Here is a 24279-nt window from a genome sequence, read left to right as displayed (position 1 = left end):
AGTTCAGTTTGATTTGTTATGGTTTTTTAATGAATAGAATTCTCAGAAATTAGAACGCGTCATTAAGTATCTGACACTTAAAATATAATCAGAAAGGTCAAGTTAGAAAAAAAACCTCTTTATTTAAACAAAGTTATGTGATGTGATGTCAAAATCATTTAAACAAGAACAAAAAGCACTTTAGTAGAATTTACTCACACTAGTAAACCAGAGAGTTTACAGAGCCCTTAAGCCCTAAAAGACATAATTTAGGATGGAGTGCTACATGTTACACTACATGTGTACATATAAACGGTCTCCCATCACCTGGCACCACTGACTGCAGAGCATTCACATCTAGAACTCGACCAGGTATGCACGGGCCTTCATGAGGCGTGTGACGCGATTCTGCAGAGCAGCCCTCTTGGTGCCAATGTCAGAATCCTCCTTCAGCAAGAACTCCAACTTTTCCTTGTCTTGAAGCATCTGCAGCATCTCCCTCTGCAGCTGGATGGCAGCCTCTTGCAGCATGTGGTAGCGGATCACCAGTGGGATTTGATCAGCCAGACGCTGCCCAGCAATCTGAAAGAGGAAGTAGAAAAGACAGTTATGAATAATTCCAAAAATAGCCTCTGTGTAAACACTCACTGATTTTGTCCATATATTTTTCCACTAAACATAAAGTAAACTTACTTTGTAATATGATTTAAGGTGTAGCATCAGTTCCTGAAGTGTAGCATGGTTATCCTTGGTGTACACATGTATCCGCAGCTTGCCTCTGTGATTGTGTTCCTCCTCCTCATCATCTTCTTGCTTGCTTTCACTCAAGCTGTTGCTGTATGTCCTGTCCTGGGAGTACACCAGCAGCTCCATCTTGAACTGAGTTCTTAGCATTGATTCAGCAGTGGCCTCTTTATCCTGCTTAATGGCTTCGATCTTTGCCTGGAAAAAGACTTTCAGTCAGTCTGACATTTCTTAAAATGACAAAAATGATACTTTGACATAATGCTGATAACGATTAAACAGTAAAACAGAGGCAAACTCAGACGATTGCTACCTTGGCTGTTTTTATTAGGTTAGGAAATCCAGTGAAGCTTCTCTGGGCCAGCTGTAGGAACACCCTTTTAATAGCATCTAGAGAAAACAGATATAAACAATAAAACCACAGAACTTGAAGTGATCGCATCATGGGTGCAGCATATTTCTGGGTAAATCTATTGTGTAATCCAGGCTACTTCAATAGTTTCAGTTTCAGCCAAACCTCAGTTTTAGAGAGAGGATTATTAAAAAGAAAAAGAGGTCCAACAAGCAAAAGTGCAAGATATCAAAGTCAGTTGCTTTGCCAAAACCAAGAAAATGTAGTAAGTGTAAGTGTTAAACATAGACAGCACTAAAAACATTGAACAGTGAAGAAAAATGTTTTTATGGAGATCACTTTTCAGATTGAAGGCATACATGACCGCTTATTCCAAATCTGGATAAAAATCTACATTTTGTAAAAACACGTGGAAATAAGCCATTAGATCTATGGAACAAAGTTTTATTAAGCTATGAAACAAAAGTCATTCTATATAGAAATGTCTCAAGTTCACCACCTAATCCGTTAAAACACAGCAGTGCCTCTACTTTTGCCTGAACCTGTATACTGCGAATTTGACACGCTGCTCTTTAATGACCATCTCATATCTGTCTGAAGCAGCAGGTTAAATTCAGAGGTATGTAAAAGCATTCTGTGTGCTCAAATTTAGCCAAATGCATCAAAACTCACTGGATGGTTATTCAATGTAGCATCTACTCAGAAAATCACAAAACTAGGACAAAAAGTGAGTAATTATCCAATATGTACTGCCTAGACTGTAACATCACCTGCTATGTCCTTGAGTTTCTTGACAGCTGGTTCTTCCAGCTGTTTGATCTGCTCCTTCACCATGACCTCAAAGGTCTTGTAGTTGATAAAGCCTGGTAGTTCTCTTCCACGGTACTTGTCTTCATATACCTCCACCTCTTTTTCAATTTTCCTGTTAACTGCAACACGAATGGTATACATCAGAGATGTGAAAATGGACTGCTATACACCAGCTCAGTAAAAATAAAAAGACTCACAGTTTTGTCCAGAGCGGTCCAGGTGGGCATTCCACTTCCCAAACTCTCGCCTGAGAGTAGAAAAAACATTCAAGCTCTCTCCACAGTTGAGCTCCTCTCCTGAAGTCAGGTTGATGGCATCGTGAGTGAATGCGGTCACTTTCTGCAGCACACACGTGTTAGAGGTATTTGATGTTTGTTAAGCAGAAATGCAAGGAAATGAACGTAGTCACATAAATGTTATGGGTGGTAAGGAAGCTCACATCGATGAGGAAGATGAGTCTCTCAGCCATATCAGAAGGAGGTCCATTACCATATCTGTCCAGCTCTGCCTGAGTCTGAGCAAGTTTATCCTCTATCTGCTCTTCCAGTCTTGGCAGAGATCTCTGTAAATCAAACGGCAGGGTCACACACCTTACAGCTAATCACTTGGTTGTACAGGACGTTTGTTATAAGAACGCAAAATCAGAAAAAAAATCACCTCAATGTGATTCACCAGCTCAAGGGTGAGTTTTTCAGCTAGTTTAGGAACAGTGGCGTGGCCTTCACTGTAAAGAGTGCTGGAGCAAGAATAAAACAGGTTCTCAGTACTTTACTAGATGATTCGCACCCAAACAAACCTACAACAAAAAAAGAACAAAACAAAACAAAAAAACTTACTGGAAATAGGGATGATCTTTGAAGAACATCTCCTCTTTTTCTAGGGCTTCAGTCAGAGACACTTTCTCTGTGATCTCCTTCTGACCCCTGCACCTGACAATCATGTAGCCCTTATTCAGGTGGATGACTTCATTATGGACAATTTCAAGCACGTTCTCTTCTGTGCCTTTGTCCACCAGGTCAGGCTTAGTCAAGATACCTGAGTGAGAGAGGGAGATAAAGAGAGAGAGAAGACAACTTTAAAGTGAACTTAGACCTGTCACATCTAAAAGACTGAGTTGGAATTTGCAAATATGTTCAAAAAAGAAGCCAGTATGATTGTGGAATGAAGTTTTATAGCTTTATGAAACACTATAAGGGGTCCTTTTACCCAAAGTCCTCTCTCCTTCAGGATCCACCTGCTGCGCCATTTTCAAAGCCTCTGTGGTTGCAATGTCCACATTACACGGAACAACCACCAAGCTGATGGTTTCTTGTTTTGTGATAAACTTCTGGATCAGTCTTTTTATCTGAAAGTATAAATTCACACCATGCATGCAGTTCTTTCTACGGTACTTCCTATTCTTAAAGTGAAAACACCCATCTAAACCTAAAATCACACAAACTTTTAGAATTCAAGCAGTCGTTGACTGCAAAAGATTTTCACCTTTGCATTAAAATAATCCTTATATTTAAAATGACGTTAGTTTGTCCAGTTATTTTTGAACTGTTGAAAATGAGGGATTGTAATTATTAAACAATACTTTTATTTACTCCTTGAATTAAAACTGAATGAAGTCTGCACTTGAATGCTTGACTTACTATGCATTGTAGTTAGTGTGCAGAGACAAAACTACAAAAATGTCACCGTCCAGAGACTTATGGAGCAAACCACATCTGCCTTATTTACGTGTTATTTGCCCAAGGTGCTATGAAAACCAAAGAAGTCCCTATGAAGTTTTTCAGGGGGACCCTCAACTATGATACCTGATCGCCGATGTTCTCTGGCTGTCCTTTTACAGCCACCCTGGCAATGCCGGGCAGGTCGATGAGGGTCAGGTCCGGGACCTCAGGGGAAGCGATCTCCAGACTGATGAGCTCATCGCTGATCCCCACTCCGACCCCAGCCATTTCATTTTGAGCTGAAGGTACAAACAGACAAACATAACATGATACAACTAATGATTGCAGGACTGATCAGTGAAACCTTAAAGATCCGGTAGCTCAGTCAACCAGATTTAGTAATTATGTGTTTGTATATTGTACCTTCTTCAATCTTTTTATCCACAGTTGTAGGATCTTCTATTTCCTCCTCGTGGCCCTGGTAACTTATCCTTCCAGTCCATTCTTCTCCTTCTTTCTTTCTCTTCATCTTGAGTTCAAGAGGGCATCTTGTTACAATGCCTAGATTAATGAAATGTGAATAAGAAAAAAGGGAAAAAATTAAAGATAATCTGATGAAATTATGAAAAACAGTAGTCTGTGTCAGACAGCACAAGAGTTATTTGATACTCTGTCAACAGCACATCTTAATATTTGGTAACAGTATGAATAGGGAAGAGAAGCAATTATAAATGTTTCCAAATGTAAATGAGGCCATTGCTGTAGTGTGGCTCTTTATTTCCACCTCTAACACATTGCATGATGGTATTGCAAAACCTAGTTTGTTTCAACTATATTGGAACCTTGAGTGAAGGCACAACAGAGTGAACGTTTTAAAAGCCAGGATTATTCATTTCCCTGATTATTCCCAGTCTACACTGGAGTATGATGTATCAGCTCGGTGTGTCTTTTGACGTGGTTAAAAAAAATCTGTGAATGCTGCGTCAGAATCCCTTATTATTCTTTATTTCTTCATTTGAACCTTTATAATTATTCCTTATTTGCTTCTTTCTTACTCACCGCTGCCTCTCGGCAGTGCCACCCCGGACAGCGCCTCCAACACAGAGCTCTTCCCCGAGCTTTGGTCTCCAATCACGGCGATAGCAGGCAGCGCCAGGTCCTTCTCTACACCGAGAGAGCGGAGAGAGTCAATGAGGTCGATGCAGGGTCGGACTTTCTCCTCATACTGCTGGTTCAGAGTGCTCATGATGGTGATTGCTTTTCTCTTCGAAAGAACAAATGAATGCAGCTAAAATTAAAGTGACAAAGTCGCTGTGGCTTGTGAGCTGTTGTGTCGGAAGAAGACGGACTGAACCGGAGAAGTTTCGAATCGTCAGCCTGGCTGTAAGTTTCGTTTTCCCTCAGTTTCGTGTACGTTACAGGTGCCTGTGTAAAAATGATGAGAGAGAGACTGGCCCGTCCCGTCGTTTCAGTGACGGAGCACGCATTTAATAAGGCGTGTCAAACTGAGTGATGATGAACGTTAGCCAACAGTTTACGCTGCAGAAAACAAAAAGGCAGAAGACTTTCTGGAGACCTAGTGGTCACATACCAGGTGACCTGCAGGTGTGAAATCCTGGAACCATGAACATAAACATGCGTTAGGAAATGTTGGTCTCTTGTTTTTTGTATGGCAACTGCATTGAAGGACAAGATTCACTTTTCAAGGTATTGAAAGTAACAAAGACTGCAGACTGATTACAGCTGTAAACACAATTTGTTCTTTTTGAGTAGAAGTTAAGGATAATGTCCAACACATGCTTGGTTTTCAGTTCACCTTTGCAAAGTAAAGGATTAAGAGAACTGTAGGCAGTGGAATATACCACTCTGAGGCATTTGAGGGTCAGTCCACTTGTCAGGATTTAAGGTATTGTTTTCTATCTAGCTTTCGCTGCATATTTTATTAACATTATGTAGTTCATGTTGATGTTTTAATGAGTAGAAAAATAGTTTTAAAAAGGGGGCTCAGAACAACTTTATCCTCCCCATAATTTCTGGCAACAGTTTCATTTATATGACCAAAAAACTTTAAGGATGGCACAAAGATTAGAGGGTGGAGGGCAAATAATACCAAGCCTGTCATTGTGAATTGGTATCTGTTTCCATATTTTGTACAGTGGTATAACTAATCTCATTTATTTTGGGGCTGTACCAGTTTGAAGATGAATCCGTTGTTGAGAAATGTTCTTTTAATACATTCTGATCATATTTTTGCAGAAAAAAATGTGACTTTCAAAAAATTCAGCCTTTTAGTATATGTCTCACTTTATTTTAGTTATTCATTTCCCCCGTTAATGTATACACAAACTGTAACACACAATATAACAAAATAGCACATGGAGTGCATACCATTACCAGTGATTTTTATTTCTAACACTCAAAACATTTTTAATAAACAAAAAATATACTTCTGCAACAGCAACATACATGCGTATGACCCTTTAAGATGTTATATTATATATATATATATATTATATATATTATATATATATATATATTATATATATCTACACACACACTAAAACAATTACAATCTATAATAAAGGCACTCAAAATGTATTGCAAAGCGAATGCTGGGGAAATATTTCTATGATTCTATGAAGTGACGTCCATCATTTTGTTTGTCAGGTTAGAAATCTGGTTTTAAGCTTTGCCCTTGTGCTGAGCTGAAGTTGAATGTGTTCATACTAAACTCAGTCAACAAAAGGCGGCCGTTTGAGAGGCGTTTAAGGCCGTTCTGAAGTTGTTCCCTTTGAATTTTTGTGCCAATGTCCTCTTGAAGCAGGGACTCTTTTCTCTCCTTATCCTGAAGCATCTGCAGCATCTCCCTCTGCAGCTGGTTGGCAAACTGCTGCAGCATCTGATAGCGGATCACCAGGGGGATCTGGTCAGCAAGACGCTGACCAGCAATCTGTGAGCGGAGAAGACAGAAATAAGGACGTAAAAAGCTTTTGTTTGTTACTGTCTGTAATATGTCAGAATTTGAACATGGTTGTTATTTTGTATTAAATTATTAGCTGTGAACAAAATCATAGAACATCTCGATATTTTGTAACCAACTTAGTTGGTTACATTGTGTTCACATCTAAAGAAAAACAGAAAAAAAGTCATACCAGACTAAGACTTAATAAAGTTGAGTAATATTCTTAAAACAAAATAAAACAAAGACTAAAACCACCCTCCCAGCAGATAATAGGGATGCGCTAAAAAGCTAAATCCTTCATGTGCCGCCATCACAAAAATATAGTTGGTGTCTCTAATACTGTCAGACCTGAATTTGGACCTGGCTTTGAGAAGACATTAAAACATTTATTCTGTATTAATAAATTATTAGGCAAAAACAAACTAACATTGTTACTGTTACTGAGGCCAAACATCTCTAAGTAAAAGATTTGCTTCTGTACTGATGTCTATGGGCAGATAAACTGGATTTGTTTCTACTTTGTGGCCCATTTTTGTCCCATCAAGCTGAGTTTGTTGGGGCAGTGAGCAAATTCAGGCTCTAACCCAAATTTCCTGTTTGTTGCTTTATGTGACTGTGTCATAAATATAACAGGTGTTCATTTCATTTAACTGTATACATTCTAAATTTCAGCTTTAGTTTTAGTTTTCTTCTTTTCTTTTTGTTGTTGCTTATCTGTAGTCACTGTTTCAAAGAGTCTACTTTTTCTCTTATATTGAAAACTTCAGTGGGATGTATCTTTTGACATGGCAAGAGTTTATGTACTATATCATGTTTTTAAATGCAAACATAAAAAACAGAGTTTCAGTAACATTTACTTGGTAATAGGATTTAAGGTGTTTCAGCATCTCTTTCAGGGTGGCCCCACTGCTATTATTGTTCACCAGGGAATTTACAGCCTCCTCTTTGTCTTCCCTCTTCCTCTTTGCTAACATCTGGCTGTATGTTGTGTCCTGAGTGTAAACGATCAGCTCCATCTGAAACTGCATCCTCAGTATGGCCTCTGCTTCAGCTTCCCGTTTAGTTCTGATGTCTTCAATCTTCAGCTAAATCACACAGAAGATGTCAGTACATATTTATCAGTGTTTATTAATAAATATACAACAAGCAGCAAAGGAGATGTTACCATTGCTGTTCTGATGAGGTTAGGAAAGCCAACCAGGCTGCTTTGTGCCAACTCAAAGAGCTCCTTCTTCACAAGCTCTAAAAAGAGAAAATTATATAAAAAATTAGAAAATGAAAGAATACCTGCAAAGTAACATGTTCTGTGATCACTTTCAATGATTGCGGTATCATAAAAAACATGCCTGACACATCTTTGAGTTTCTGGACAGCAGGCTCCTCCAGCTGTTTGATCTGCTCCTGGATCATGGCCTCAAACGTCTTGTAGTTGATAAACCCTGGGAGCTCTCTTCCACGGTACTTTCGTTCATATTGAGAAACCTCTCTCTGAATATTCCAGTTGACTATAATATGGTTGTAGTTGTGGTGGGAAAATAGTATTAATAATTAATAATTTCATCTTTTAACAGTAGGTATATTAGAGGTAACTAATTAACAAGTTTTAAATTAACTTACAATTTGTTCCAGAGGTCTCTATGGCTTCCCTCCATACTGCAAACTGACCTCTCAGTAAGGAAAAGATGCTGGACTTGTATCCACATTTTAATTCTTCACCTTTGGTGAGACTGATAGCATCCTGTGTGAATGCTGACACTCTCTAAGAAGGAACGGTTTCAAAGAACAGGAAATGTTGTTTCCAGAAGCTCATATTCATTTTTCTTACACTTTTGTTTAGGAGGTGCAAAACCTGCAGCTGGCAATTTTTTGTCTCCTAAAAAAACTGGTGAACTTACATCAATGAGGAAACCAAGTCTCTCAATTGCATCAGATGGGGGTCCATTGCTTAATTTGTCCAGGTTTGCCCGAGTTTGTTTAAGTTTCTTTTGTATCTGCTCATCAAGCCGTGGCAGAGATTTCTACAAATCACATGGACAAATCACATCAAAGCTGGAGTGGGTTAAAGCTCTCCCCAGTGACCTACAAAGGTAAAACAGTAATAAGTACTTACCTGAATATGATGCACCAGTTCAAGAGTGAGTTTTTCTGCCAGTTTAGGAACAGTGGCCTGACCCTCATCAAAGAGAGTCCTACAGCACAAACAAAAGGTTAGAGTATAAGCAACACAGCCTAACACACCACAAACACTTCTTTGCATAATTTCCAAAAAGAGCAAACTTACTGGAAATGGGCATGCTCTTCGAAGAAGGCTTCCTCATTTTTTAGTGCTTCAGAAAGTGAAACCTTCTCTGTGATCTCCTTCTGACCCCTGCATTTGACCACCATGTAGCCCTTCTTCAGCGGGATGACTTCATTATGGACAATTTTAACCACGTTCTCTTCTGTGCCTTTGTCCACCAGGTCAGGTTTAGTCAAGATACCTGACAGAGAGAGATAGTGTTGGATTCCCCACCTTATGAGAAAAGCAGCTGGATAATGATGATGATAATAATCATTAATGAGCTCCAGTCAGAGCTTGGTGCCAGCCATTAAATATTGCTCACATTGTGACAAACTAATAAAAAGATTAAATGAGATTCAACAGTTTCCTCACCAGTGAAAACAGAACCAACATGATAAATGTATGCAGTAAGCATACATAGCAACTATATTTATTCAGTGGATAGAGAATCAATGACCTAAGAGAGACATTTGCTTATAAGCCAGGTGGCACTTTTTAAAATCAGTTCTAGTTACCCAAAGTCCTCTCTCCTTCAGGATCCACCTGCTGTGCCATCCTCAAAGCCTCTGTGGTTGCAATATCCACGTTGCATGGAACAACCACCAAGCTGATGGTTTCTTGTTTTCTGATGTTATTCTGGATCAGTCGTTTTATCTGAAAGTATTAGCTTGTAACGTAACAAATATTAAGCTACGAAATGGAAAAATATAGTTGCAAAAAGTTATACAAACTAATCGTGCCCAAATTAGGATTGTTCAAATCAAGTTGTGAATGAATGTAATACCCATAAAAGATCACAGCCATACTTTTCATTTTTTCACAAGAGAAATATATCATATGATTATATTATTGAGCTGTGGTTTGGATAGTGTTCTGTGGGCTGTACTGATAGCAATCATGCATATATTTATGATGGGGTCTTTCTTGCTTTTCTAAAAATCAAAAGTAAAACAGCAAACATGTGACAGGGATGAATTGAGCTGTATTTTAATCTGACTTGATGCATTCTACCACCAAATGCTACCTGTTCACCAATGTCCTCTGATTGTCCACTGACAGCCACTCTGGTGATGCCAGGCAGGTCGATGAGTGTCAGATCTGGGACATCAGGGGAAGCAATCTCCAGACTGATGAGGTCATTGCTGATCCCAGTCCCATTCCCCACCAGTTTATCTTGTGCTGAAAAGAGGATTTGGTTTGAGTCACACCTGAACAATAAGTTTAGCTGGCCTATCTTCTGCCTCCATCAATAACAGTGACATTTAAGAATACTTCACGCTGTACCTTCCCGAATCTTTTTCTCCACAAGTGAAGGCTTTTTTAGCTCTTCATTATAGTCACGGTAGCTTATCTTTCCATACCACGCCTCTCCTTTCTTCTTTCTTGTCATCTTCAGTTCTAGTGGACATCTTGTCACAATACCTGTGTTTTTTATGAGTGAATGGTGAGACAGAGAGGAAAAGATTTGAGTGAATACCCAGAGTATTTGATAAGATCATAAAAAAGCAGTCATTATACTATATTGCCAAACACATTTTCTTATGTGTCTGCAGGAATATCTAATTCTTAATCCATAGGGTTAAACATGATGTTGGCCCACCCTTTGCTGCTTCAACTCTTCTGGGAAGGCTTTCCACAAGGTTTAAGATTGGATTTACGGGGATTTTTGACCATTCTTCCTGAAGAGAACACGTCTCCACTACTCCAGAGTCCAGTGGTTTATACCCATGCATCTGACTCTTTACATTATGCTTGATGATGTGAGGTTTGCATGTAGCTGCTCAGCCAGCTAAACCCATTCCATGAAACTTTCACTTTCTGTTCTTGAGCTAATCTGAAGGCCATGTTTGGAGGTCTGTAGAAATTGAATCTCAAGCAAACTTTTCTTTCTTTGTTATTATGGGGTGTTGTGTGCAGACTAAGGTGAATAAGAGTGAACATGACAAAAATGTGGAACAAGTGAAGTGCTGTGAATACTTTGCAGATACACTGTAACTGGAAAATAAACAGAGGAAATTATTCAATAAACAAGATGAGAAAGAAAAGGAAACAAGGGAGGGCAAAGGAACCAAAATGAAACAAGACAGAGAGGGAAACAGTGAAGGTCCCAGAAACAGAAACTCAAATAGACCAAGACTCAAAGCAACAAGAATGAAAACAGAAACTAAGAAAACAGAAACAGAAACTGAAATTTATCCAGCCAGCCCGACATTTGTCTCGGCTTATCCAAATATATTCAAACGCACTTCTATAGAACCACGTCAGAGCCCATGCCAGGATAAGACCAGTGGTCAGGTAGTACTGTAAGGATTTGATTTGAACAAGTTGTTACAAGTTGAATTTGAACAGAGAAATAACGCCAATTAAACAAAGGTAAGGGATTTCAAATGTATATACACTACCGGTCAAAAGTTTTAGAACACCCCAATTTTTCCAGTTTTTATTGAAAATGATGCAGTTTAATGTCTCATTGCACCCTGAAATGAAAGCATCTTACAAATAAGCAACTTCAGTTAAAAAAAAAAGAAATAATGGAATCAATTTATAGACTAAAACGTATTCTAAACTTTTGACTCGCCACCTTTGGCAGATATAACAGCTAAACCAAAATCCTCTGATTCAGTTGTGCGCTGGGTGAGCCAGACCTCATCCTTTCAGTTTCTGAGTGCCTTTTGATGGTGAAGGTAACTCTAGTCACTGACGCCTTGACTTTCTTTGCAATTTCTCTGTGCATTTTTAACTGATGGCCTGTCTCTCTTCCATTATTAATTACCTTTTTTTGTAACAATAAACTCTCTGCAGTACAATACTGTTCAACTGATGCTCACGAGGGTATGTGTTAACGACTGCTGTCGTAATGTTGTTTCTCATATGCAAATTTAAGTGTGTAGGTGCCTTCTCGTCATTGGTGGATCCAGGGGACAGTTCCTGCGGATTGGCTAACTACCGGGAGACAACGTATTTGATGACACCGCCATGGACGGCGAGCCTTTCATCCTCGGCCCATCCTAACTGGCAGACTTTATGTTACCTGTCTAGTGATGTTTGTTTTACACAGGGGCATGTAGGGGTGGACTGCCCTTTTCTTTGATTACAGTTTTCTCATGTTTTTGTTAGTTGGGGAGGTAAGTTCCTGTCGTTTGGTTTAATTCTTTTGAGTAGGCAAGTTTGATATATCCTTGAGATAGGCTCCTTTTGTTTGTTGTTTTTTCGTTAGGTCCACCCCAAAGTTATAGTCCGCTCCTTTCCTTTGTTTTAAATCCACTCATTGTAAATAAATCACCATCAAACTGTACTAATTGTGTGATGTGCTGCTTGGGGTCAGACGGGGATGGATCACCCTTATGGTCTGGCCACCCCGAGACGGGCTATAACAGTATGGTACCACAGTGTGTTCCAACACTGCCCTTATGCAGACAGAGGGGATTGTAAGTAATCCAGAAAAGATGGAACACCTGTAGGAATTAGTAGCACCAGCTTTCAAGGCTTGATCGACTTCCATTGCTGCAGAACATCTTTAAATTGTTAACCCATTTTGTGTTCCCTGAAAAAGGCCTTTTTGTATATGTGGCACAATGATAAAGATAAAGACATGAAAATAGCCGCCCCCCATTTTATTTTATACTCAAAGACACTTTCTTTTGGTAAGGCCAATAAATATGTTGCACGGGAGATGAGTTGGCCCACCGTTTCGGCAGAGTAACATATAATTCTGAAATGTACTTTTTTTCTTTTTCATTTTTGGGAAACATTAACTTTTTTAACCTCTGGCCTTTCTAACCTTTGTGCCATTTCAAGCTATTCATCGGACTTGAACGACTTGTATTGCAAAAAATAACTGGAAAAATTAGGGTGTTCTAAAACATTTGACCAGTAGTGTATATTACAAGGGCGTAGATTTGGTTTTGGCATTGGTGGGGACGGATGATTCAGCCACCGAACCCTGCCCTGTTTCTTTTTTTTTCCTTTTTGTCTTTGCTTCTTGATTTAAAAAAAGGAGAAATATACTTATACATATGCTATTCTACATGCTTTTAAACCATTTAAAATTACAATTTATAGTTTTATATGTGAATTATATAATGTTAAGTTACTATTAAACAAATGACTGACTAAGTATTTTAGGCTTTAGTTTACTTCAGCCATATTTCATATAAATCAGATATCATACAAAAATAAAAATAGCTTAAAATACAGTCATGACAATAAAATAATATGACTTTAAGGACTTAACAACATTACTTCAGTTATAGTACACCAACATCTGTTATACATTAGCACTGGTGGGGTTTGTCCATAAAACTACTCATCTAAGATTACCACAAAGTAACAGATCTCTCAGCAAAATTATGCAACATTTTAGGCACTATTGCCCCGATCAAATCAGTGAGCTGGGATGTTTTACTCTAAACATGAACTACTGTTACAGCAACAGACATGGACTACTGGTGTCCCACACAATAACTTAATGTCCAGTATGTGAAGGAGCCAAACACAGGCCTGCTCCTCTCGTTAACTGAGATAAACTGCCGGCATATTTGTTTTACATCTATACGGTCCAGTCTCTCCTGGTGGACATGGCAACACGTTATTCATGGTTACATACAATTTTAGACTGATGTGGGCCAAAGCCTAAAACGATGTGCTGGGAGTTTGCTGTTCTCCCCGGTTCAGATATTTGAAGTTTGCACAGCTACATTCTCGCCTGAAATGTTTTTAAAAGTTTATTTTGCAACCCAGAAAGAGTAATAAGAGGGGCACTGAAATTCGGGATTGTCCGAGAAAAAACGGGAGGGTTGGCATGTATTGCCTTGCATAGCCTGTAATGTTATTATGATGGACAGATTTTATGAGTGAACTTGACTTTAAGTGACTTACAGGTTTCTTTGAAAAATACTTTCTTATATCCAGGTTATTTTTGCTGCCATCCTCCTCTCCCCCTCGCATAATGAATTAATTAAATACACCATTAAATAATTAATTAAATGTGGCAATAATTAATTAAAATTGGAATTAATTAATTAAATAAATAGTAATGACACATGTAATTAATTAATTATTGACACATTTAATTAATTATTTATGTATTTCACATTTTAATTAATTATTGACACATTTCATTAATTATTTAATGATATATTTATTTATTTCACTTTGGCAGTCCTGGCGCCTGGCTCTCATCTTGAATTAATTTTATCTGTCAGCCTCACCCATCAAACCCAGGGGGCGGGGTTAACGCTGATCGAGTCAAAACCATTGCTTTGGCCTGGTGGCCACTGTTTTTAGCACACAACAACCGGCATGTGGAAACTAACAGAACTGAACTTTGAAAAACCCTGTTTGTGTGTCACCAAATACAGTTTTAATATTTTTTTTAGCCGAGAATGTAGTGGTTTAATCTTCATATGTCTGGTCGGTTTGTCAAGATACAGCCTCTTTGCAAAAGTGCTTCGATGCCCAGTCTCACGGCAAAGCCTGGGATAGACCCGCTCGCCTCGCAAGCTGTTATTACCACCGACAAAGCGCAGGCCCCGGTACACAGCTTTTTCATTGCAAAAGAACCGTCTGAATGGTTAACTGAAGTTAACTTAGATAAATTATAGTTAAGGAGTATCACAGATAATGACCATGTGAGCTGTGTGACTGTTGTGTGACACCACTACACTGAAATCAGTAGGCTATTACTGAAATGCACGTGCTATATCATAAACTATGATATAAATAGGGAGGTCCTACTAACATGTTTAGTTTTAAAGGACACCTTCCTGCCTTTAGTCTCATTCATGAGCAGTATTAGTTTTCTTCTAACATCCAGAAGTCTGCAAGATGTGTTTCATAGTTTGTAACAAAACTTTGACAGTTAAACATAACATGACCGAAAAAGCACAAAAAAAAAAAGAAAAGAAAAAAGAAAAGAGAGAGAGAGAAAAAAAATCACACAAATTATATGTTAACCTCATTTATTTTTAGTTAAGTAAACTCTAAAAATTCTAACAGATAGCTGGTGCTTAGAATACAGTTGAATAACTATTAAAAAATAGATGATATAATATTTCTGTCCAGGTTGCAGACTTCATGATGAACATGCTGTTGCAAACTCTGCTTCTCTCGGTGGAAATGCGCCTTCTCTTTCCTCTTTGTATAAAACATTTTAAAAATCAGTTTAATCTCAAAATTCACTGTTAAATCCAAAACACACCAGATAAAGAAAAGCGAATAGTTCAGTCTAACACATGTGCCAGTGAACCATTAAAGGTCTGTGAAACTATGCAGTTATGAAACGTAACTTTAACCTCAGCCAAACCGATTTGCTCAGTTGTAAATAAAACAGCGAAGTAAACGTGACCCGACAGACAGAACCTGAGTGAATGAAGTCCAGCGTTTAACCACTGAGAGCTAAAACTCAGGTGAGGTTTCAAAGCTGTGTGCCGGTGATTGGACATCAGCCGCTGATGAAGCTGTTCGCCTATAAAGTGCTCTGTAAGGAAACGAGCTCCAGCAGCTCTGCGCTCGGGAAAAATACTATATTTCCTTATCTTGTGCAGAAAAATGCGCTGACATTGCTTTATATCGAGTACCGGCTGCCCAGTTAAACTGTGACTATCACCAGGTAGGCGTGTTTCTTGAATTAGCAGCAGGTGTTAAACAGCTGACAGGTGAGGAGGAGGATGCATGCAGGTAAACTGAGGGTCTGTTGAGCTGATCGCTGGTTTCGTGAGAAAAATGTCAGCTCGTTCTTTATGTTACAGAAGCACAGAGACACAAGACCAGGCGGAAAGAGACGATCGTTCGGTGAAAATGAGAATCTGTGAATGCAACATGTGGAACACGGAGAGTGGAATATGTAAACAAACCGGTTAACGTAACCCCCTGGGTGCGCTCTGCATGCTAACTGTTAGCAGAGCTAGTGAAATCTCTGAAAACATCTGAGCACTTTTGCAAACATGTTCTATGTTGACAACCTGACCAGACATACGGCGCGACATTCGCGGCTAAAACACTGTTAAAAGTGTAGTTGGTGACAGAAAAACGGGGTATTTTAAAACTACAGCACCACCATTGCTGCCTGTGATTTGAAATACATTCTGGGATACCTGGGGCCCGTTCTTCGTACCTCGCTAAGTAGGTTAGCCGGATTAGATTGTTGACGATTTCGCGTGATCCTGGATCGTTCGGTTCCCCGAAGCTCATCCGGGACTTGCTGTCATAGCAACAGAGCCGTAAGCGTAAACCTGCTCGGGAGCAGGTTTACTTTATGTAAACAGGATTAGATCGCGGCCACGCAGGTATGTCCGCGTCATTCATACGAAAGCAACAGCGATATTCCACCACTGTTTCACCATAAATAAATAACATCAATGTAACTAAAGACAATGCAGCACCTGATCCATTTATTGATTTCACACAGGTCATTTCCTAAAAAAAGGGAAATGTACTATTAACATTCTATTACATGTATGTGATTATTACAGATTTAATTCATATTTCAGAGTAGCAATTGTAAATTACTTCGTGTAATCAAGATGAGAGACCACGGCTATAAAAGCGAAGGTGGATTTGGGAAGTCTGTCGCAGCCATGTCCTGTCCGTATACGCGAGCCACCCATTGCGGAAGGTGCAAGATTGATAAGAAGAGTCCTCAGAATTCAGCGTATATTGCGGGACAGACAGGATCCTTTAGCTCAGCGCGACAGTGTGCTCATAGAGAGATATCGATTTTCCCGTGAGGGTATTATTTACTTAACCAACTTGTTGACGAGGGGGTGCAGGACCACCACCTGTCTTTTGTTGCTCTGCCCTTTTCTTGGTTGCTGTTATGAACAAACAGATTATTCCAGGGTCTCTTTCCAAGAGACTAAAAGCAATATAAGTGATAAATATTACCATTCTGTAGAATATTCTTATATTTCACTTTTACCTGTTCCCATGTTCTAGTGGGTCCTGTCGTGGCTCTAATGTGACAGAGGATAAAATATAACATATTATAATATAATGTAATATAATATTGGATAATATAGTGTAATATAATAAATCTACCCTACCGCCTACTGGTGTTGGCCAGAGGGGCCGATGGCGCGATATGGCAGCCTGGCTTCTGTCAGTCTGCCCCAGGGCAGCTGTGGCTACAACCGTAGCTGCCTCCACCAGTGTGTGAATGTGAGAGTGACTGAATAGTGGCATTGTACAGCGCTTTGGGTGCCTTGAAAAGCGCTATATCAATCCACTCCATTATTATTGTTATTATTAAATTACTTACGAGTTTAATTTGTCAGCAACTTCCTGCCAGCCCTCGCTCCTTGCTTTTGCAGCCTTTGCAGTGTTCCCTTGCGTTCTGATTAAACTCTGAAACTCCTGAAATCCCTCACTCAAGAGTTCTTGCTCTGCTGCCGAAAAATACCGAGCCGAGCGCGCTCCGTCGACATTTTCGCCGACCAATCAGAGGGTTGCCGATCAATGTTTCTACTATCGATGCGTAGCCCCTTTTACGACACCAAGTGATGTCACATTACTGCGTCCAGCTGTAGTAATCGTCAACAGCAGGTGTGTTCGGGGAACCGGATTAGCGAGCTCACGGTTAGCGCGATGATTTGATCTTGGATGTGTCATTTGATCTTGGATGTAGTAAGCGACGTACGAAGAACGGGCCCCTGGCTGCCCCAAGTCTACACAAGCAATCGATTATCTAGGATCGACCTGTTTTGACTTACTTTGCACGGCAACCAATGAAATGTTAGAGAAGCTGCATGGGCAGCGTTAACCCCGCCCCCTGGGTTTGATGGGTGAGGCTGACAGATAAAATTAATTCAAGATGAGAGCCAGGCGCCAAAATGAAATAAATAAATATATCATTAATTAATTAATGAAATGTGTCAATAATTAATTAAAATGTGAAATACATAAATAATTAAATATATCATTAAATAATTAATGAAATGTGTCAATAATTAATTAAAATGTGAAATACATAAATAATTAAATATATCATTAAATAATTAATTAAATGTGTCAATAATTAATAAAAATGTGAAATACATAAATAATTATTTAAATGTGTCAATAATTAATTAATTACATGTGTCATACCTATTTATTTAATTAATTAATTCCAATTTTAATTCATTATTGACACATTTAATTAATTATTTAATGGTGTATTTAATTAATTCATTATGGCAGTCCTATGTTCCACAGGACTCCAGCAGAGAACGTAATTTAACTCTTTCTGCACCGCTGGGTGAATGAGACATTGACAGATCGTTTTTTTTTCTATCGGTTTTGTTTTTCTTTACTCAAAGAGATCAAATTATTGGTGGGGACAATTCAATAACCGCTGGATATTGGTGGGGACATGTCCCTTCCGTCCATGCCAAATCTACGCCCTTGGTATATTATTTAAGTAAGGTATGAAAGGATTACTTATATACTGGACTGTCACGAGTCTAATGAACAGTGAGTTTGCTGAGCTGGAAATAAGTGTCTTCTTACCAACTCCTCTCGGCAGTGCCACCCCGGACAGCGCCTCCAACACAGAGCTCTTCCCCGAGCTTTGGTCCCCTATCACGGCGATAGCAGGCAGCGCCAGGTCCTTCTCTACACCAAGAGAGCGGAGTTTATCAATGAGGTCAATGCAGGGACGGACCTTTTCCTCATACTGCTGGTTCAAAGAGTTCATGGTAGCTAATGTTTGTCTCCTGAAAAATGATTTTGTAGAAAAGGTAAAAATGACAGTGTGAACTGTAACCTGCTCTATCAAAATTGTTGGTTTAACCCGGAAAAGAGTTTGCTATAAGTTTCGTTTCTTGGCATCTGTTGTCGCATTGTTTATTCAAACATACAGAGAGGAGGCAGCTTCTTCTTAAAGTGATACTTTCTTTAACTCGCGGTTAATTGACTGTGCAGTGTGCACTATAGAGTCCATCCATCCATCCTCTTCCGCTTATCCTTTTCAGGTTTTTGCATAAGGGGGTTTGGAGCCTATCCTAGCGGCATTACAATTCTTCACTTAAATTATTTTTTCCTAAATCAGCAATTAAGTGAGTTCGGTTAGGTTTCATTTCTTTCATTTCTCCTGTTACTTTAACCTACTTCTTGCAAGATCACGGGAGATAGCCTTAAGCTGGGCAAAACGCAAAGTTCCTGTTGCTAAACCACAGTGATTTGGGTCATCCAGCATCCTGTCCACGGAAGAGGAAAAATACTTATTCTTAAGTCTTATCCTGAGCATGTTTTTCTCTCGATGTATGTGTGTGTGTGTAAATCTATGAGAGAAGTACCGTGAAGCTTATGATTTCTAACTTCAGTAAATGCTTTGCTGATGAGTTTGATACCTTAATCAGTTTCAGAGGTATTTACTTTGGCACAATGTTCCGTTTCTGAATTATAGTCCTCTGGAGAGGGAAACAAGGAAGCCCATGCCCATGGTGTTGAAACTATAACTGATGTCAGCAGACATGATGCTCAGCTTGAGGGGTCAAAATGGGAAATCACAAAACATATCCAGCTTTTGTATTATTTATAACAGATCAATGAAATGGTAATTGATAATTGACTGACAAAGGCTACTATTTAAAGTTAAATGGCTGTGGTGATTTTCAAATAAATACTTGAACTGCCTCAAATCAATACATCACTCATTGGTTGTACTTTCTAAAGCTGAAAAGGGACAACATCTTTGGTTTTTGCAGCAGCTGTGTGGGAAATGTGATTTGGAACATCAGGAAACTGCATATCACAGTGTCCACACGAAGCAGGACTAATGTGCACGCATGATATGTACGTGTTTTGTTTTTTTGTTTTTTTCACACTTGATTTAAACACACAGTGGACATTTCATCTCCATCCACCCTCTTCTGCTTATCGTTATCAGGGTCGCGCGGAGGGGGGGGGGGGGCGTTGACCAGCCTGATGCAGGGCAAACACCACTTCAGATTTGACAAAGACAAAACATTTCAGTGCAGAGATGTGCTTCTTAGTAGAGAAAAAATACAGATAATTTCTTGCCCCTACTGTCATCACTTAAGGATGGCAAATAAACAAACCTAAAAACCCACAATTTTTTAGGATCAGTATCTGGTACTACGTGAATACACACTCTCAGGAGTTTAGCTCAAACTAACATCAGAATCAGAATCAGAATCAGAATACTTTATTGATCCCTGGGGGAAATTATTTTTTGTTACAGTGCTCCATTTTAAACCAACATTAAGACAAGACAGACAATACGCTAACTAAGAATAGTACAATATATACATATATATACATACATACATACATAAGTCACTTATAAATAAATATTTGGAAAAGAAACATGTGTAGTTGTAGCAGCAAACAGTGTGTTAAGTGGATGCGTTGTACAGGGAGATAACATATAATAATAGCTGCTAAATTTCCCCGAACCACAGTTTTGCAGGTATACGGCACTGATATTTTCTTTTTAGCTTCTCATATAGTAGGCACATAAACAGTCTAATCAATGCAAAGTGATGGTTTCACAGAATCCAAAATCAAAGTTAACCTTTTTTGAAAGACCAAGGTCCTGATAATATTGTATTTTAAATTTGTGTAAAACCACAAGGGGGAGCTAAAGTGCGCAAGTGTTTGAATAGTCAAAAAGTTTCCAGTATCTAACAAGTGCATGAGAGATGAAAGCAGATACAATAATATAAATAGAATCTCAGTGATTGACTTAATTTTGTTTGGAGTTGGAACAGATAAACATTATATCTCAGCCAAAAGAAAATAGAGCAGTTTAGTATGAGCTGATCAGTTTATTTATTCATTTTAATTCTTCAAAAAAATAAATAAAGAAGTCAGATTGTTCAATTAAGTAATATTACAGATACAATTAAGATGGACTGGTAAATTAAGACAAAAAAAAGACTCTTTATTTAAACTTTAGATAATGTGTAGTTTAAACATCCATCCATCCATTTGCTTCCGCTTATCCTTTTCAGGATCGCGGGGGGCGCTGGAGCCTATCCCAGCTGGGCGAGATAGGGCGCGAGGCGGGGTACACCCTGGACAGGTCGGCAGTCTGTCGCAGGGCCAACACACAGGGACAGACAACCATTCGCACACTAGTGGCAATTTGGATTATCCAATTAACCTATCCCCACAAGCTGCATGTCTTTGGACGGTGGGAGGAAGCCGGAGTACCCGGAGGGAACCCACACAAACACGGGGAGAACATGCAAACTCCACACAGAAAGACCTGATGATGGAATTGAACTCAGGACCTTCTTGCTGTGCGGCAACAGTGCTAACCACCGTGCCGCCGTGGTTAGCACTAGCATTTTGTTGAAACAGTTTCAACAAAATGTGATTCAGTTTAAGTACCTGCAAGGAAATAATCTAAGCATAAACCTATATATTATAACCTATATATAGCACCTATGAGCTCTTATAGGTCTATTATTAGGTCTATTTCCTGTTTAAGCAAAGAACAGATATGTAACATTTTATTATCTTTTACATTTTATTATCTCAGATTTATTATCTTAATGAATGTGAATGAAAAGACTCCATGTTATAGTACATATAATACATCTTCCCATCACCGCTAACTGCAAAGCCTCCACATCTAAACCTTGAAGCGACTGCAGAGCAGCCCTCTTGGTGCAAGTGTCAGAATCCTCCATCAGCAACAACTCCAACTTTTCCTTGTCCTGAAGCATCTGCAGTATCTCACTCTGCAGTAGGATTGCTGGATGACTCTTGCAGCATAAATCACCAGTGGGGTTCCATCAGCCATCAACCTGGCCACCAGCAATCTGAAGCAGGAAGCAGAAAAAAACAGTTGTTAATCATTTAAAAAAATACACTCTTTGTAAATGTACACTCACTGATTTTATTCATATTATTTTTTCACTAAATTTAAAGTCATAACAGAGACGTCAAGACACTCCCAAGCCAGCCCAAAAACATAATCTCTCCAGTGTGTACTTGTGTGTCCCCTCATGCCCAAAGCACCTCATCTATGTGGTGTCCAAAACGGACCCAAATATGCTTGAACCAATTCAACAGGCTATTTTGATGTGTAGGAGTTGCAACTCTGCTCTGAGTCCCTTCCAAATGACGAGGCTCCTCACCCTATTACTATAAGACGTAAATCAATGACAGATATTGATCGATAGCCTTGTTCAGCTTTCTTTTCACCACAGTAGACTGGTCAAAGGTGGCAAAAGAACACCTCTGACCAGGTGTTCAGTACATATACAAGTATTAAAAATACTTGAGCAAAAGCTGAAGTACTGGTTCAAGTGAAAAAGTACAGGTTCAAAAATGTACTCAAAGTAAGTAAAAAGCAGCTCTTTGTTTCTACTAGTGATTTTTGTGCAAAGTTACCTTGTAGATGGGAAACAAAATTTTAGTCTAAATTTTCATTCTAATATAGGTATTCAGCTTGAATTAGGTAAGCAAAACATGAGCAAAGAAAAAGAAGGATTAAAAAAAAAGCTCTGTTTTCTGTTGCCTACATTGTAGAAGGTTGACTTTTCCTCTAAACAGGAAAATGAGTGCAGAAAGGGTTAAAATTGAATTGAGCATGTGTGGGAACCCTAAAAATGTCTATAATGGCTGAGTGTAGGGAAAAGAATCACAACTCACAAAAACTTTCTATTGAGAACTCCAGTAGATTTTTGATAGGCTGTGATCGGCTGATCTGGGCTACTGCTGCTCTGTGTAGATGTACACAGCTGAATTAAAAAAGATGTAAGCAGATGTTTCATGAGTCGTCCTAGCCTATTTCCATCCTCTACACACTGACTGCTTATGCTGTAGTTAAATGGTGGGATTCAGTGAATGAATGTAAGCATCATCAGTTTAACTTCAAATTCATCTCTGCTACACTTAATGTAACCAAACCATGAAACCACAACCACTCTGCACCAGGCCAAAAGACTGTAAATCTATCACAGTACAGGAAACTTGTTTGTCATGCACCAAACTGCTGATTATTTTCAAGCAGTCTTTAAATAACACAGCTAGTCTGCCTTAGTTTGTTTTTCAACATGCTTCACAATTTAAAAAAAAGTAACGTGTACAGATCTAATATCCAATTTAAAACATGAGGAATCACAGTGGTTTGAAAAAGTGTTTTTCCCCTTCCTGAGTTTCTATTTTCGTGTATATTGGTCACACTTACAGTGGGGCAAACAATTATTTAGTCGGCCGCAAATTGTGCAAGTTCTCCCACTTAAAAAGATGAAAGAGGCCTGTAATTTTCATCACAGGTATACCTCAACTATGAGAGACAAAATGAGCAAAGAAACAAATCCAGAGAATCACATTGTCTGATTTTTAAAGAATTTATTTGCAAATTATGGTGTAAATAAGTAACAACAGTTCATCTCAATACTTTTGTTGGCAATGACAGAGGTCAAACGTTTTCTCTAAGTCTTCACAAGGTTTTCACACACTGTTGCTGGTATTTTGGCCCATTCCTCCATGCAGATCTCCTCTAGAGCAACAATGTTTTGGGGCTGTTGCTGGGCAGATTTATCTATGGGAAAACTTGAGTTTTTACCAAAAACTTCTATTTTGGTTGACCATGTTCTCCCAATTGTCTTCTGGATCATCCAAATGCTCTCTAGTAAACTTCAGACGGGCCTGGACACGTCTGGCACTGCAGGATTTGAGTCCCTGGCGGCGTAGTGTGTTACTGATGGTAGCCTTTGTTACTTTGGTCCCAGCTCGCTGCAGGTCATTCACTAGGTCCCCCCGTGTGGTCCTGGGATTTTTGCTCAATGTTTTTGTGATCATTTTGACCCCACGTGATCGTGTGTAGAGCGCCAGATCGAGGGAGATTATCAGTGGTCTTGTATATCTTTCATTTTCTAATATTTGCTCCCACAGTTGATTTCTTCACACCAAGCTGCTTACCTATTGCAGATTCAGTCTTCCCAGCCTGGTGCAGGTCTACAATTTTGTTTCTGGTGTCCTTTGACAGCTCTTTGATCTTGGCCATAGTGGAGTTTGGAGTATGACTGTGCTCCACAACACTGTAAAAGAGTTGTTGTTAGCTGTTGCAAAACTTGATTGCATTTGTTGCTGCTAAGGGTGGTGATGAATACACAATTTTAAGGATTCAACCAGCCATTGATGGAATGGTAAATGGCCTGTATTTATATAGCGTTTTACTAGTCCCTAAGGACCCCAAAGCGCTTTACATATCCAGTCATCCACCCATTCACACACACATTCACACACTGGTGATGGCAAGCTACATTGTAGCCACAGCCACCCTGGGGCGCACTGACAGAGGCGAGGCTGCCGGACACTGGCGCCACCGGGCCCTCTGACCACCACCAGTAGGCAACGGGTGAAGTGTCTTGCCCAAGGACACAACGACCGAGATTGTCCAAGCAGGGGCTCGAACCGGCAACCTTCCAATTACAAGGCGAACTCCCAACTCTTGAGCCACGATCGCAATGGGTCAAAGTCGTAAAGAAATCAGATGTCAAGAGGGAATGTGAAGATGAGGACTAATTCACAC

The 24279-nt window shown here is 39.3% G+C and overlaps 2 protein-coding genes across 2 annotated transcripts; both read right to left on the bottom strand.

Annotated features, from left to right (window-relative positions):
- Positions 1–97: 97 nt before the first annotated feature.
- Positions 98–4935, bottom strand: LOC113022804 (interferon-induced GTP-binding protein Mx-like). Its single transcript, XM_026168615.2, has 12 exons — positions 4603–4935; positions 3967–4104; positions 3688–3842; positions 3092–3230; positions 2722–2920; positions 2543–2621; positions 2325–2447; positions 2083–2224; positions 1846–2004; positions 1037–1113; positions 673–921; positions 98–561 (listed from the first exon to the last, which is right to left on the bottom strand). The coding sequence occupies exons 1-12, from the start codon at positions 4787–4789 to the stop codon at positions 337–339; spliced, it is 1872 nt and encodes a 623-aa protein (XP_026024400.2). The 5' UTR covers positions 4790–4935; the 3' UTR covers positions 98–336.
- An 891-nt stretch (positions 4936–5826) lies between these two features.
- On the bottom strand, positions 5827–18593 carry LOC113022802 (interferon-induced GTP-binding protein Mx-like). Its single transcript, XM_026168612.2, has 12 exons — positions 18273–18593; positions 10071–10208; positions 9811–9965; positions 9302–9440; positions 8787–8985; positions 8616–8694; positions 8401–8523; positions 8123–8264; positions 7852–8010; positions 7671–7747; positions 7363–7590; positions 5827–6493 (listed from the first exon to the last, which is right to left on the bottom strand). The coding sequence occupies exons 1-12, from the start codon at positions 18457–18459 to the stop codon at positions 6212–6214; spliced, it is 1908 nt and encodes a 635-aa protein (XP_026024397.1). The 5' UTR covers positions 18460–18593; the 3' UTR covers positions 5827–6211.
- Between the last annotated feature and the right edge of the window lie 5686 nt (positions 18594–24279).

Source organism: Astatotilapia calliptera, chromosome 5, assembly GCF_964374335.1.
Source record: "Astatotilapia calliptera chromosome 5, fAstCal68.1, whole genome shotgun sequence".
Lineage (NCBI taxonomy): Eukaryota > Metazoa > Chordata > Actinopteri > Cichliformes > Cichlidae > Astatotilapia > Astatotilapia calliptera.
This window is presented reverse-complemented; position numbering and strand designations above follow the sequence as displayed.

Coding starts and splice junctions, on each gene's coding strand:
- LOC113022804 (XM_026168615.2), bottom strand. CDS start 4,789: ATGAGCACTCTGAACCAGCAGTATGAGGAGAAAGTCCGACCCTGCATC. Junction 3,843..3,966: donor GGATAAAAAGATTGAAGAAG/GTACAATATACA, acceptor TTGTACCTTCAG/CTCAAAATGAAATGGCTGGG. Junction 2,921..3,091: donor TGAAGGAGAGAGGACTTTGG/GTAAAAGGACCC, acceptor TCTCTCACTCAG/GTATCTTGACTAAGCCTGAC.
- LOC113022802 (XM_026168612.2), bottom strand. CDS start 18,459: ATGAACTCTTTGAACCAGCAGTATGAGGAAAAGGTCCGTCCCTGCATT. Junction 9,966..10,070: donor GGAGAAAAAGATTCGGGAAG/GTACAGCGTGAA, acceptor TCCTCTTTTCAG/CACAAGATAAACTGGTGGGG. Junction 7,591..7,670: donor ACCTCATCAGAACAGCAATG/GTAACATCTCCT, acceptor TGTGTGATTTAG/CTGAAGATTGAAGACATCAG.